General features: G+C 39.1%; 1 protein-coding gene across 2 annotated transcripts in view; it reads left to right on the top strand.

Moving 5' to 3' along the window:
• Positions 1 to 4,526: 4,526 nt before the first annotated feature.
• Positions 4,527 to 16,788, top strand: part of LOC139465251 (xylulose kinase-like) — a 34,372-nt gene continuing 22,110 nt past the window's right edge. The window contains exons 1-9 of one of the 2 annotated variants that reach the window (XM_071246931.1): positions 4,527 to 4,593; positions 6,363 to 6,445; positions 6,775 to 6,844; positions 8,774 to 8,854; positions 10,508 to 10,594; positions 11,573 to 11,665; positions 13,576 to 13,677; positions 15,026 to 15,157; positions 16,039 to 16,098. In XM_071246931.1, coding sequence (XP_071103032.1) covers positions 4,543 to 4,593; positions 6,363 to 6,445; positions 6,775 to 6,844; positions 8,774 to 8,854; positions 10,508 to 10,594; positions 11,573 to 11,665; positions 13,576 to 13,677; positions 15,026 to 15,157; positions 16,039 to 16,098 — 759 coding nt within the window. In that variant the 5' untranslated portion in view covers positions 4,527 to 4,542. Of the gene's footprint in view, positions 4,594 to 6,362; positions 6,446 to 6,774; positions 6,845 to 6,929; positions 6,943 to 8,773; positions 8,855 to 10,507; positions 10,595 to 11,572; positions 11,666 to 13,575; positions 13,678 to 15,025; positions 15,158 to 16,038; positions 16,099 to 16,788 lie in introns of those variants that run through there. The other variant, XM_071246939.1, reaches the window with a different exon arrangement.

The raw sequence follows: 16,788 nt of genomic DNA, 5'->3' as shown, positions 1-16,788 counted from the left end.
ATGTTTGTGGTACATGCTGCATTGGATGCACTGGAGGAGATTATTTTGGTGTTAGTTATTCTGTGAGCAAATCTTATTATAACATGTTTATGAATTAAACATGGTGAGTTTGAAGGTTTTTGTGCTGCCTTTTTTGCTAATTTGTAAAAAGAATACAAAGTTGTTGAACTTCTATCCTACTATTGTGGGTTACTTTGAGTGACCATTCATGTACAGAATACCAAAATAATTGGTTTAACACATTGGTGTTTATATGAACACACACTTTGGTTCTTTTTCTCTTTACATTTCTTATGTAAAAAATCAACTTTTAACGGAGAAACAAAAAACAATTTATCATTAGCTTATATTTGAACATACACATCGTTTATTGAACAGAATTGTATATTGCATAGTTTTTTTATGGTGTGTGCATAACTTACCTTCACCAACAATTTGACTTGTAGATATGAGGTCTGTAATTACTGGATATTGTATGACGTTACCAGATATTGTATGACGTTACCAGTGTCTTGTATTTGTCAAAAGAGCAAGACACTTTAATAGTGCTGACTGCGCTGCTTGAGAACATTGCTTCAAGTACATGTTCAAACACCAGCTATATATCAGTGGAGAATAAGATGTTTTTGTTAAATGTGTGTCTGTCCATTGATTTAGATCATATCACACAAACTAAAGACCCATTAACAAAATTGTCTTCACTTGCTGTGTGAACTGTGCACATTTGAATGCTATATTTGTTTTCTGTACTTTTAACTGTTTTGACATTGACTAATGTATTGCCTGGTATAGTTTTTCTGTATGACTTCAGTTCTGGTGATATGCATGAGCTCAACCATGTGTAAAACATCACTACTCACCACTTCTTCTCTCATCCTTCTGCATCAGGGGCAGTCGGGTAGCCTAGTGGTTAAAGCGTTCACTCGTCACGTCGAAGACCCGGGTTCGATTCCCGACATGGGTACAATGTGTGAAGCCCATTCCTGGTGTCCCCCGCCGTGATATTGCTGGAATATTGCTAAAAGCGGCGTAAAACCAAACTCGCTCACTCACTCATTTCTGCATCATACTCTGAATTGAGAAAGAAATATTTTAATTCCATTATATTCACAAACAGTTCGTGCTCTTTCAGGACATAGGAACAATGCCATACATTTTAGACTACTTGTCGGTGATACCCTCAAAACAAGAGTATATTGTTAAACATTATGTCAATGCCAGAGAAAAATAGTTTTTGTTTTGGCATAATGAATTCATTAACAGTATAGATGTATTGAAGGTTTGATGCAGCATGACGCCTTTCTCCTGGATACAAGGATAGTTTGTTAAAGTTATGTATCGATATAAAACTACACAAGCTTGTGTATATAAGGAGGACAAGTTCAGTGGTGTGAAATTGAATTGTGAAATACTGTTGACAGTATGACCAGGTGCATCCTGTCTGAATTTTTTCTTAAATTTACGAAGGGACTGATCATTTACTGTTTTCTCTTTTGATTCCCCAGATATGTTTCCCCTGATACGTTTGCTTAACATGACAGATGTGTCCTACAGTGTATCATGTCATGAATGAACCACCAGGGCACCACTGCCAGAACGTTTCACCACAAAGTGGATTGTAACAGCACAAATTAACATCTAATTTCTTTTGTTCTTTTGACGAAATAATGAATTCAGGATCATTACTCATAGACATGTTAACATGCCATCTTGGTCTGGATGGAGTTATGTGCCCTTACCTAGCACAAAATCCATCAGGAAAATGGGCCAGCTTCCTGATGTAATATTGAAGATGACTCTTTTGGCCTCAGAGGTATCCTTAGAGTGTGCATAGTTGTGCATCCCTAAACGTTATTACACTATTTCAGAACTTGTTAGAAACATATTTACATATCGGCATGCAATGTAGGTTTGATAGATAGAATTAGCTGGAGCTAGTCTGTAGTTTAAATCCTGGTTGTTGATGTCTGAAGATGTCACAATATGTGTCAAGTATGTATTTTAGCTAATAGCTGGGTATTTGTGGAGAATATTTCTGATATAAATAACTTTTATTGTAGTTGCAATATGAGCATAATGTTGGCTCTTTTTTCATACTGCATAATTTCACAAGTGATATTAGCTAACCTCATTTTTGTGTGTGATTTTGAATCAATTATTGCATACTTAGTACAACTTGCATATGATGTACCCCTGGACATGAATAAACCTACTTAATGATAAACAGATATTTTTCTTTTCTTTTTCCACTAAAAGTCTGTTTGACAGTGTTTGACATTGAGTGTATTTTCCGGCTATAACACAATAACCTGAACATAATCGAGTGAGTGAGGTAGGTTTTATGCGACTTTGAACAGTATTCCAGTCTGTTCCCTGGTTGTGGGAGGAGCCCTAAGTGATGCAGATCTTAGATGTTTACCACTTTAGTGAAAACCCACGAGCATGTATGGAGCTTACAAACCCAGAAACATAATCCTGGGGATTCGTTACAGCTGTTCAGTTTAATGTGGGAGAGATGTTTACCACTTTAATCAAACCAACGAGCTTGGGTATGGCGCTGTGAAATCAGGAAACACTTTGGGGTGAACAGGGATTCGAACCCACGATTCAAAGGACCCAACTCAACACAGGGAATTGCCGTGCCTTAGGGGAAAGGGCCACCCTTGTCCCCTACCTATTAGTGTGAGTTGGGTACAATGCCTCTTTGTCACGTACTTTCATCTTTTTCTAGAATGTGTCTTTCAGTAAAACAGCAATATCACATTGTTACATTTTATTGTTTAAGGAAAACATAAAGAGAAGCCGTAGACATTTACTACATTTAATTGGTTTAGTTTCTTTAAGAATTGACCTTCACTTTGTGTGAGTTCATTGGAGTATGAACCTTCATAGAGTGAGGGCCAAACTGTATGAACGTCACTCTATGAAGGTTCATACTCCAATGAACTCACACTAAGTGAAAGTCAATTCTTATAATTTTGTCATCACAATTTCTTACCTCAAACGATGTAGGCCAAGATCTAAACACAATTTTATTTAGTACGTGTGACTTCCAAGTTTACACTGACAGCCATACAACAACCAGCTCTATCGCGGAGTAATATAGTTCCTCAAAAAGAGGCACAATTTGCTCTTCAGAAACATCTTACGCAGCACATGTGTTCAAATCATATCCTCATTAGATGAGAAAGGTCTGTAATGAACTACCTGAGTAAGTCAGTCACAATGACAGCGCGTCGTAATATATTTACACCAAGTACAAGACGTCAAAATGACCGACATGATAAACGTAACGGGAGGATTTCCGAAGTTGTTAATGAACGTGTGGCGGTTACATGTGTTAGTCATCATTGATCAACGGGCCGATCATTGAAAGGTGAATAAAGATGCGTCAAACAGACACTAAGGTAAATTCATAGATTGCTGGAGACGGTCAATGTCAGCCTTGGCACGGATTGAGTCGACACTACGATAGTTTAAATGTGCATTTCATCGTTTGTTCATTAGGATAGGCCGCAGCGAGGATATTCGTGAACAATCATGCAGTCACGCTCTCTGACATTTCTCAATGTATACTGAAACGCTGAGACCAAGAATAAAGGTTCTAAATGATCAGAAAGAACGCTTATGTGTGTTTTCGTGCTAGGGAATTCCCAGGGGTTTCCCCAGGAATGTGGAAGTAGTCCGTCAGTGTTTACGTCATTTAAAGAACACGGTCTCGTAAAAAACGTATGAACGTCAAATTGTGTCGTTCTTACACTTATGAACGTCAATTTCACGGTCATGTGACCAACCTCTCGTCCAATGGAAAAGCCGTATATCGTGTAAACTTCAAATTAAAAAATTATACTGATTTGTTTGTTGCTGTTTAAATTCAAATAGCAATATTCCCGCAATATAATTACGGCATGTGACGTAATTGAATCTGGACCAGAGTGAGTGAGTATGGTTAAACGCCGCTTTTAGCAATATTCCAACAATAGCACGGCGGGGGACACCAGAAATGGGCTTCACACATTGTACCCAAGTCGGGAATCGAACCCCGGGTCTTAGGCGTGACGAACGAACGCTTTAATCACAAGGCTACCCGCCCGCCCTGAATCTGGACCAGACCAACCAGTGGTTGGTGTTATGAACAAGCCATGCCGCTGGGTACAATAACACTCAATCAACATACTCACCCAGCGTCTGCACCTGATTAATTTTGTTGCCTCATTGGAAAAGCACAGGTTACATGGGACCAGTTTTTACCCTGTGCCATGTACCCCAATGGTGTGAACTCCACAACTGTCATTTTTGTTGTATACATATATTTCAGAAAAAAACATAATCTGTAACAGAGCTAGAATATATCTTCACTATGAGTTTATACTTTTCAAAAGCATGTTAAATTTGACAAAATGCTTGCATTTTACATTCGAGTGTCAAGTCAATGAACAAAATGTAACATGAAACTCTTCACATGGCATGCAGAACAACATTTCACTGTGAGGAGTTTCAAGTTGCCTTCACCTTCACCCTTGTGACCCCTGACCTCCAAGCATGGCGGCGGATGGCAGACTGTTTCTTGGAGTTGACTTCAGCACTCAGCAGGTGCGTATGCAACAGTAATCATCTCAATTCAGGTTTGGATTTAATGTAGAAATGTCTTATAAACGCAGGTGTGAAAGCGAATGTGTCTTGCCAAGCTTGTCACGTATTTGCGACAAGTTCTGTATCTTATCTGCACGAGCTCAGTCGTAAGTAGGTGACGGGCCTCCCAGTTCTGTCATCAGCTGTCCGGCGAATGATACCTGATAGTAACCTCGACATGTTTGTGTGACCGATTTCCTATTTCAGCTGCTTTGGTTAACTTATGTGGGCAACACTGAAACACACCTATACTGCATTTTTATAAAGCTTTCCATAGAATAATGTTACATTTCCGAACTTGATTGAGATACACTGGATACTTTTACGTGATTGTTAAACATAAAAGTAAAATTGAAAATTCAAATTTGGTATAATTTGTGATGTATTTTGGGAGCAATGAGAATGTCATTTAATAGATGTATATAGTATTAATGCCCAAAACAGATGGATGGACTGTCGTCATGTGATTCATAGATGGAGATATACATGTCATTATGTAATTGTTTGACATGGTAACCATGGTAACTATATCCCTGCGTCACACGTTTTCAAGCCTCACATATTATCGATCCCCTGAACAAAACGTTACCATGAGCTTAGTGACATATACAAAATATCCCCTTCAAAACCCACTGAATACAACAAAGAGTTCGCCCCTTGCCGCTAAAGCAATGTTGCAATTTTAAATTAAGTTCCATGGGGAAAGATATTTAAAACGAAATAAAAACATACCACAAAGCCCAAAAATCTTTGCACAATTTAATCAGACTTGATCTGATGATCATTATTCGTCTGAACAACTGGATGCACCAACAATGTATCGGTGACTGTCTGTATAAATGTCATGTGACTGTCCATGGTGTGTACCTATTTTTAACTTTAATGGAGGGGCTCGAAATCATCGATTTGAATTGCTCGGCAAGGCATTATCGTTATAAAATTAACAAGACATGGGTCATTTGACCATCCAAGTGTTAACAGAAATAAATATTTTCAAAGGTAAGAGTTAATTTTAGTGTATTGGGATTGTTAATAGACACGTAATCAGAAATACTTCTTAAGGTCCAGAAAACCCATAATAAAGATATATATGTATCCTAAATCTGAACATGATCAAATGCATTATGATCATAGAAAATGCATAAGGTTGCCTAAGTTATTAAGTTAAGAAACAAATATCTTATCCAATAATGTATAATCTATATTCATTTAGACTATTTCATGCAGCTTCTATCTGTCATTTCTGATCATGTGGTGTCAGACTATCATTTAACATTATTTAACAAAAAGTATTGAAATGAAAAAGTTTAATTTGTCAAATTTGGTATATATTATTTCTGAAACCTGATCATTCTTGTGGAAGTAAGTACTGTCAACCAACGTCACATTATTCTGTCTTTGAAATTGCAACATCACAGCAGCATGAGGGTTAAAAAATGACAGCTCATCATGTCTATCATTATCACTTCATTGGACAGTATATAAAGTATCAATGATAGATTGGTTACCCTAAACATGCGGAAGCCTTGCAATGATTAATGTAAATGTCCATAATCAATTGTTGAGAACAGTCTGTTTTTACTGAAATATTAAATCATAATCATGCATAAATACACTTAACATGATAAATAATATGAAACCACTGATTATATTTTCTTGAAAATGCTCACAATCCTTGAAACACTACTGTGAAAAAAATATGGTAAAATTGAAATTCACTTTTTTGCCAGGTTAAGACTATTGCAATCAACGACAGCCTGGATGTTACCAATGAATACAATGTCAAGTTTGACACAGAACTACCAGAATACAAGTAAGTCTCACTTGTTGCAGGCTTGTAATGTTTTTGAATGTAAAAATAGTGATACAGTGTTCCTCAATACACAAAAAAGAAATATTGGGACAAATATTACCATGATTACACCACACTGAAAATATTTGCCATGCTTATATTTCCAGTTTAGTTTGTTGATGTGTATTGAGGGTTTCAGGACAGGAATTTCTCCTGAAAACAGCCACACAATTTCAGAATGGAACATACACTTTTGAATGTTCACCTGACATAAATCTTTTTAGTAATTTTTAATAATAGTCTCAAAAATTATTGATAATTTTCTTGTTAATTATTTGTGTTTCCTACAGGACACATGGTGGAGCCAACATCCATGAGGACCATGTGACTGTCACCGCTCCCACAGCCATGTGGGTTAAGGTAGATCACAGAGAGAGTTGTCTCCCATCATCTGCTGCCACTTCCCATATGATGGTAACATACAGAAACACAATGAAAACACAGCCATGTGGGTTAAGGTAGATCACAGAGAGAGTTGTCTCCCATCATCTGCTGCCACTTCCCATATGATGGTAACATACAGAAACACAATGAAAACACAGACATGTGGGTTGAGGTAGATCACAGAGAGAGTTGTCTCCCATCATCTGCTGCCACTTCCCACATGATGGTAACATACAGAAACACAATCAAAATGTGCTATCAACTCGAAATGACAAGATGTCTTTTTGTGCTCAAGTCTGCCTTGAAACACATCAAATGAGATTCAAATCACAATGACAACATTGTTGTGTTTGATTATCTCTTGTCTAAATACACAGAACAAATTAATTTGATTTTTGTGGCCATATTACAAACATTCAAATATGCTTTTTCAAAGTGGGTCAGTATATTTTTTTGTCTTTTCAGTTAGCATGGTTATGTAATCACTTATTGAAATCAGTGAATAGATTATAATACTTGAGTTGCAAGAAAAGTGTTGCTTGAATAGATTGAACTAATTGAACTTACCATGCTTACAGTATTCAGAATTCATAGTCATAGATATGTTTTTTCTATCCTTGTTATCCCCCTGGCGTCTTATGCAGGGGGGATATACCGTATTCGACATAAAAAGCACCCCGCTCTAATAAGCGCCCACGGCGATATTTGCTAATATATTGGAAAGTGAACAATCCCAATTAGCACCCCTTCCGATTTATCAATGTACACAAGACTTATTTATTCGTGTATGATACGCACTCGTGTGTTATACGAACCCTTAATTATGGGAAATTGAATTCTGGAAAAATGTATCTGTCGTATATTAATAGTTCAGACTGTCAGCATAAACCTAGAAATTTATCTTTCAACTCTGTTTTTTCCACCAAAGTAATATTCTAATAAGAGCCCCCTATTTCTAATTTTGAGAGCGCCCTGGGGGCTTATTACGTCGAATACGGTAGTCATCGCACAGTCTGTCTGTCTGTCGGTCTGTATTTTGTTTACGGAGATAACTTGAAAGCCTTGAAAGATTGTTCATACAAAGTTCATGTGATACTTGGCACGTGTATGAACCAGGGGCTGAAGTGGTGCCTTGTGCTATTGTGGGGGCCAGGAGGATTTTTCATCTTCTGACGACTCTTGTTTGAGACAGCAATAATAGATTTTGAAACACATTGAATGATTATGACACCTTCTTGCAGTGAACACATCAATATTTACATATTAAGTTATTAGGAAATGCACAGCAGTATCTGGTGGTCCTGGGTTATCCTCCATCCTTGATTATCCAGAGTATTATATCTCCTTTCTGTGTTGATAAATTCCCTGGAGCCAGTCACCACAGCACCTTCACTTAGAGCCCTATCAGAATGGCATGACTGAAAATATCCCTCAAATGACTCACATGAACGAGACATTCTGTGCTGAGCTGGAATTAGGAGTGATGGAGGTGGTGATGTAACTTCTAAATGGGTCTGAGGTAATAATCTTAATAGAATGGTGATATAATGCCCTGGATAAATGAGGATGGTTCTCCTCCAACGTAACATGCATTGTCAGTCTTCAACTTTAGCCACGAGTCTGAAACCTTGGTCAATTAGATCCATTTAACCACTGGTCTGAAGACCTCTCCTGTTAAATTACTTATGGTCTAAACGCAGTTGTAATAAAAGTCTGTATATCAACATTTTAATCTGGAAAGTATCTTGTGAAGCGAAGTTGGGGCTAGACAGAGACCACATACCGATATATAGTCTCTGGGCTGGACGAGGTTTTGCGACAGTCTTCCTTATTATGCCTTGATGAACGTGAACTACTTTGCATTAGCATGCCAACACACTGACTGTAGATCCATGTCTGAACCAGGCCCTGGACCTACTGCTGGACAAGATGAAGGCCGACAACTTCCCCTTCTCTAGAGTGGCGGCTCTCTCTGGAACAGGACAGGTAAAATTGATGAAGTTACAAGCAACCAATGATGTTTTATAATATTAATTTTTCCTAAACTCTGATTGAGCTAAATAAAATAATACCATATATCGCTGTGTATAAGGCGACCCCACGTATAAGACGACCCCCCTGTACACGCCTTCGAAATCAACCCAAAATCCTATACTCCGAGTATGAGGTGACCTGGAATGAAACACATCACAAGTGCGAGCACAAACCTTAATAATAAAAAATTTGTTTATCTTGCGTTGTTTTTTTCTATGATGACTGGTCGCGTGTGTAACTCCAGCACATGTCGCCATTTTGTGTTTACACGGTGCAACACCAAATTGGTGCCCGTAAAATAAAATTCATTTATGAAGTAATAACATAAGAACATATTTCAAGTTATGAGCCATTTATTTACGCACGCCCATTTTTCTTAATTAAATTAATTCACATCTTTGTTTACATACCCATTCATCATTCAGAATAATTCAGAATCATACACACATCATTCAGAATATAAATACATACATCATTCAAAAAATCATACATATTTTCCTGGCTTATATACACTTTGCTGTCATCAGAACAGAACAGATCACAGATCTGCCTCGGTGAACCCGTCAAATTCCGAGTCGGATTCTTCCGCACAGAGAATGTCCCATGCTGTTGAATCCGTTTTGTCGTCATAATAATCGTTCAATTCATCCTCAAAATCATCAGGGATGTCTGCAACTATTTCTACTGTGTCGTATCTCCCGGATTCAGTATTGACAAGATCTTCATATAAACAATCGTCCTCAGATCCGTCCAAAGCATTGGCTATCCCACATTTAAGAAAACTGCGTTTCACCATGTCCGTTGGTATGTCCGTCCATGCGGTCTTCACCCAGTCTGCGACCACTGGTAGCGGTGCTTTTCTTTGTTTATTTGTTTTTGTATACGTGTGGTCGCAATTGACCATCCACGTATTCCTCGCACTCCTTACGTTGGCCTTGAACGGTTTGTTGAGGCAGACGTCAAGTGGCCCCTTCCCATATGGTACGCAACTGTTTATTTGGTTACATACTAGTTAAAACAAAAACAAAAATCCACTGCCCGACCGCACTATAATATTGAAAGTCATTGCCTGAGAACCAGTTCTTTTATTTTTTAAGTCTGACATGATTAAACTGCTCTGCGACTTTCCAAATTAACTGGTTTATTGTGTTCACAATATGTATACATCATTAAGATAACAGTAATTACTGTCAACAATTTTTTTTGCGGTCTATAGTGTTGTCTTTCGTTTACTATTGTCTCGTGTACAGGGGTGGTCGGGTAGCCTAGTGGTAAAAGGGTTGCTTGTCAGCCGAAGACCCGGGTTCGATTCCCGACATGGGTAGAATGTGTGAAGCCCATTTCTGGTGACCCCGCCGTGATATTGCTGGAATATTGCTAAAAGCGGGGTAAAACCACTCACTCACTCACTTGTGTACAGGGGTGGTGGGGTAGCCAAGTGGTTAAAGGGTCGCTCGTCAGCCGAAGACCCGGGTTCGATTCCCGACATGGGTACAATGTGTGAAGCCCATTTCTGGTGTCCCCCTGCTTTGATATTGCTGGAATATTGTTAAAATATTGCTTAAAACCATACTCACTCACTCACTCACTCCCCTGTGCATTCAGCAACATGGCAGTGTGTACTGGAGGAAGGGGGCCCGGGACATCCTCTCCAGTCTGGATGCCAGCAAGTCCTTCAGTGATCAGCTTCAGGTATGTCATGGAAGAAGGGGTTCTAGATACCTACTGCATGATCTTGGTGTTTGACTGTCAGGCGAGTTTTGAAACAGGGTGGACCATGGCATTACACAATTCACATGGAACTAAAATGAAGGGTCTGCACACAGGTGTTCAAAGCACATCAAAATTCACTTTTCTCATTGTAGTGCAGTTTTTGCCTGAATTAAACAAAACAGCTACTAGATATTCTATTTTCTATATTATTCTATTTAATCATGCTTATCGTGATAAGAAAAGAAATAAGAGTTGAATCCAAGGTTTAACCCTGATGATCTTAAAATACAACACACACGTAAGTAGCTTTCAATGAAATGGAGATTTGACAGCTCACCTGGCCGAGGAAAGGTATCCTGTGTTTCAGGTGACCTTTTCAGTTAAAAGTACAGGTACATTCTTCAACCAGTTCCAATTTCCAAGCATTTATCTGCTGAATAAAAATGTTAACCAGCCACCTTAAGACCAACAGAAGAAAGATGATAGCTTTGGAGTTCCGCTATTTTTTATGCATGTACAATATTCAAGAGGACATTTGTCATGAAGATTCGGGGAGGAATAGGTCATCAGCAACCCATACTTGCCGTGAAAGGCGACTATGCTTGGTGTAAGATAGATCAGGTGGTCAGGCTCGCCGACTTGGTTGATGCATGTCATTGATCCCAATTGCGTAGATCGATGCTCATGATGTCAAACACTGAATTGTCTGGTCCAGACTCGATTATTTACAGACCGCCATCATATAGCTGGAATATTGCTGAGTGTGGCGTTAAACAACAAACCAACGAACAAGTATTCGTCTGTGGCAACAAACCAGTGGTAATCAGTTCGAGCCACCTAGTTCTTAATGGATAAATGACGACAGTGAGTTGTATTAGTTTCCACACACCTGTGAAGACTGTTACTGCTGTGTTTGTATTGATGTTGTCAGAAGTGACGTGTGTGTTACTGTTGCAGGACAGCTACAGTATCGGGGATTCTCCCATCTGGATGGATGCCAGCACGACAAAACAGTGTCGGGACCTGGAGGAGAAGGTTGGAGGACCACAGGTATAGTGTCATTTACACTAGGAATAATGGAGCAATCACAGGTATAGTGTCATTTACACCAGGAATAATGGAGCAGCCACAGGTATAGTGTCATTCACACCAGGAATAATGGAGCAGCCACAGGTATAGTGTCATTTGCATCAGGAATAATGGAGCAATCACAGGTATAGTGTCATTTACATCAGGAATACTGGAGCAGCCACAGGTGTAGTGTCATTTACATCAGGAATAGTTGAGCAGCCACAGGTATGTTGTCATTTACAACAGGAATAATGGAGCAGCCACAGGTATGTTGTCATTTACACCAGGAATAATATAATGGAGCAGCCACAGGTATAGTGTCATTTACCACATCACAGGAATAATGGAGCAGCCACAGGTATAGTGTCATTTACCACAGGAATAATGGAGCAGCCACAGGTATAGTGTCATTTACACCAGGAATAATGGAGCAGCCACAGGTGTAGTATCATTTACACCAGGAATAATGGAGCAGCCACAGGTATGTTGTCATTTACCACAGGAATAATGGAGCAGCCACAGGTGTAGTATCATTTACCACAGGAATAATGGAGCAGCCACAGGTGTAGTATCATTTACACCAGGAATAATGGAGCAGCCACAGGTATAGTGACATTTACCACATCACAGGAATAATGGAGCAGCCACAGGTATAGTTTCATTTACACCAGGAATAATGGAGCAGCCACAGGTATAGTGACATTTACCACATCACAGGAATAATGGAGCAGCCACAGGTATAGTGTCATTTACCACAGGAATAATGGAGCAGCCACAGGTGTAGTATCATTTACACCAGGAATAATGGAGCAGCAACAGGTATAGTGTCATTTACATCAGGAATAATGGAACAGCCACAGGTATTATGGACACAGGGATGTGCAGACTGCACATTATGATATGCTGGGCATATCACTGCAACTCCCATGTAATTGAACCAGTGTGCTGCTGTACAAAGCGGTCTTAGGGCTAAGGTGATCGTAACTCCCATACCTTAATATAGACTTCCAACTGTTGTAGCGCCAAGGTTGTTTTGTACCATGGCACCCTGGTCTAGGCACACAGTAGTCAATAGTGTGGATCACTTGTTGGTGGTATCAGCAGACATTTTTCCACCTAATCTCCATTTTAGTTGCCTCCTAGGTCAAGCTGGAAGAGGCCAAGGTCACTTTGACATGAAATCCTCATATCAAGGGAGACAACTCTTTGAAAGTAACTTGTTCTGGTAGAGAGATTTGCACTTTGAACCATGCTGTTGGCATTGTTAACATCCCTTCTTTTAACTTTATTAGCCTTTGTTTTTTGGATTATTCTTTAAGTTCCTTGATGTTAATAGACTAACACATTGGCACATTGTTTGTAAGCCAAACAGAATATCAGTATACTTCTCTTGAGTTCTCATGACTATATGGCTTGTGGATGAAGAAGGGGACATTAAGTGTTATAGTTATTTAGATGCAGTGATTCATGTTTTTCTACAGTTGGTGTAGCACCTCCGTGGTCTAGTGGTAGAGTGTCCACCCAGAGAGGGGAAGGTCAGGGATTCGATCCTCAGCTACGTCATACAAAAAAACGTTAAAAGATGGTACTTGTTGTTACCCTGCCTGGAACTCGGCATTAAGGGGCTAAAACAAGGTCTGGTCGGCTTGGTGTCAGTATACTGTGTCTGAATGGGGTATTCATGTTAAGCTGCGGCATGGTATCTCAGTGGTCTAGCACTATCAAATCAGCATTAGTCCAGACTAGTACAAGCAGCCACACACACACATTGCTATATAAGTCCAGTGATCTTGGACGCGATGTTTCCCATTGTGAGGTGTTTCAATTTGAAATATTTTCGAGACTTTTCCTGAGTGACATTGCTTTGACTTATTCAAATTTTCCTCCAGAGTTTGACCGACATTACGGGATCCCGAGGATATGAGAGACTGACGGGAAATCAGATTGCGAAGCAGTATCAGACACAACGAGCCGCATTTGGCAACACAGAGGTATGCAGAGCAGCTGACGCTGACAACATCTGACAGCTTCACTTTCAGATATTGCTTCACCTGGTAACAAAAATGTTAATTTAAGATATGGATTTACAAACTGGATCTACACTTATGGGACCTGATTCAGGTTATTAAAAAAAAGATTTGTTTAGGCTTAAATAAATAAAAGAATTAGTTCTCAGGCAATGGCTTTTGAAAAATAAAGTGCGGGTGGATGGTGTTTTTTTTTTGCTTGTTCAAACTAGTATGTAACAAAATTAATAGTGTACCATCAACCTGGGAAAGGGCCCCCTACATGGACAAGCACACAAATCCTATTGCCGACATTACCACAACACAACATGCTTAGTAAAGCAGTGTGTATGTAAGGGAAGTAACTCCATGCTATATTGGATAACATTGTTTTTAAGTATTAGCATTTTTATTTTTTTTTAAATGAAAAGGGGTACTTCTAAGACCTGCATCACTTCAGGCTTTCCTCCCATATTAAGCTGAAACGCCGTCATAGGTGTGTCCATGTGTGAAAAACAAATGTAGTAAAATTTACTGAGAGAGGTTTTTGATAGTTTGGACCCCTCCCCTTTAAAAATGCTTGATCCGCCCTTGGCTGTGATATTACTAGAATAGTGTTCAAAGCGGTGTTAAAACCCAACTCACTCACTAGTACTAATATATGTAATGATAAAAGCTAAGTGCATTGGTGTGTGATTGGATTAAGGTGAGGATTATCCTGTAAACCTGACAGAAGACATTTTCTTTATATATAAATCCACCAATGCTTGAGAAGAGGGGGGTGTCACATTCATATGGAGTTGCATTTTTGGCTAGGGGCCAGCAGTGGCATTCTTTTGGAGATGCATTGATTTCCCGATTTACAGTACATAATCATTTGTATTAAAAGGATTGTGGTAACTTGTGTAACAAAACTTGGGACCTGTACAGTTTTCTTCAAGGACCTGACCTATCTCATTCATTATTTGAATTTCCTGCTTTTGATTGTTAGTCAAGCAGTTGAAGTTTGTGAAGACAGCAAAATTTTTTTCAATCAAATTATTATCACCCTGTACTGTATCATGGAATTGCAAGTCTACAGTTTTGTGTGATCGTTTACTGGTTACCTTTGGTTGTTCAAAGGCAGGTAAGTTTGCATTAATTTCATGATGCATCATAGGCCATGGGTCGAGACTTGCATTTTTGGGGGGTGGTGCCTTTATTTTATGTTTCTCAGATTGGCACCAATGAATAGTGAATCATGTTTCTCATAACCTAAACAGTCATAAGTGCTTGTTTGTCACTTTACCATATTGGCAGACAAGAAATTATGTGCAGGAGTTTTCCATTCCAGCGCATTTCACTAGTGAGCAGTTTCGCAGCGTGTTTGTTTATTGGGGACTATGCCCCGATTGACGACAGCGATGGGTCAGGGATGAACTTGATGGACATTCGGACAAGGAAGTGGTCACCACAGTGTCTTGATGTGAGATGTAGGGACGTATCAGTACATATCTATATACCACCCTTAAATATAGGAGGTGGCACAGTGGTGGACGTCTCAGTCATTTAGTTATGTTTGCCATGTTTGTGGGCAATCACATTAAAATCAGATCTTGTACACTCTGCAAGATGCCTCTCTGCATGAACATCTGAAGATACCTCCATTGGAAGTTATGTCAGATGAACCCTGAGCAATCTTTGACCACCCAATATAAATGAAGTGTTGGTAAACTTTTTTTTCGAGTTTCCAATAGCAACGAATTTGACTTAGACTGAAAATGGCAGTAGTGCTCATTTCCATAGCAGATCTTGAAAACCGTCATATTCGTTGGGATATGAATATTTCATGCTTGTTTATTAACATTTGGAACCTGACGTATTGGTTCATTTTTGCGCTATATTTTACTGAGTGCCTCTACCCTGATTGGCTGAGAATAAAGTTCACCTGACACGACCTGGGGGGGGGGGGGGGGGGGGGGGGCAGATGTTTTATATCAGAGTGACAGATCTGATTTTAATTGCATTGTGTTCCCAGGTTCATATGATCTGATGCACCCTGATTATGTTCTCTTGTCTTAGACTAACATCCATGCTTTCTAGTTTCATGCAAGTGATAAATACTTCAACTGCATCACTTCAGGCTCCCTCCCACATGAAGCTGACACACAGTCATGTAACTGGAATACTTGTAAAAAGAGCAATTCACTCAACCAACCAGTTTTCCAAATTATTATTTCTATGTCTTGAAGTACTACAATTACAACAAACATGTGTTATATCTAAACATATTTAATATTTAGAATTCAGGATAATCAGATTTATTTCCATAGATTCATGACTTTTTATAACTTATGTTTTAAACAGGCCTGTGCTCCGGACCTTGATCAGCTCTTGGGCCCAATTGTACCTTCTGCTCAACTTGTTGTAAGTACTTTGTGTGACATCTCATGTCCTCATATCCCTTGGGCATGCCAGACCCTTATGGTTGTGGGTTCGAATCCCAGTTCGCCCCGATTATGGTTCTAATTTTGTCAGCACCATACCCGTGCTCATGGGTTTCACCAAAGTGGTAAATGTCTGAGACCTGCATCACTTCGGGCTTTCCTCCCACATTATGCTGACATGCCATGATATAACTGGAATACTGTTAAAAGCTGCGTTAAATCCAACTCACTCACTCACATACTCACTTACTCATTCATATCCTCATATGTGTTGGATGTCATTTAAACTGAAGTGTGATAACTGAGACTGCTAGTTTCTCCCAAGGTTTGGGTAAAGTCAAGGATGACTGTCTTGAGGAACATTTGAAATGCCAGTCTCCTTATTTTTTTAATCTTAAACAAGTTCAACATGATGAAAATAAGTGCAAAAAGTGAGTGTGGCTTACTAATACCATAGACCCGCCTAGTGTGTTAGTAGTTTCAAATTAAATAGTGGATAGGGTTAGGGTTTGAAAAATTCATTAAAAAAATGGAAGATTAATAAAAACATTTTTTTTCTATTGACTGCATCCCTCCATATGACTCCATATCCCTCGAGATTATATCTACTAAGTTTGAGATGAATCCACGGAAAGGTTTAAGAGATATCGCGAGGACAAAGTTTCCGGAC

This window comes from Haliotis cracherodii, unplaced genomic scaffold (genome assembly GCF_022045235.1).
Source record: "Haliotis cracherodii isolate W230 unplaced genomic scaffold, xgHalCrac1.p SCAF_1, whole genome shotgun sequence".
Classification (NCBI taxonomy): Eukaryota; Metazoa; Mollusca; class Gastropoda; order Lepetellida; family Haliotidae; genus Haliotis; species Haliotis cracherodii.
Note: the sequence above shows the minus strand (reverse complement) of the source record. Positions and strands in the feature narration are given on the sequence as shown.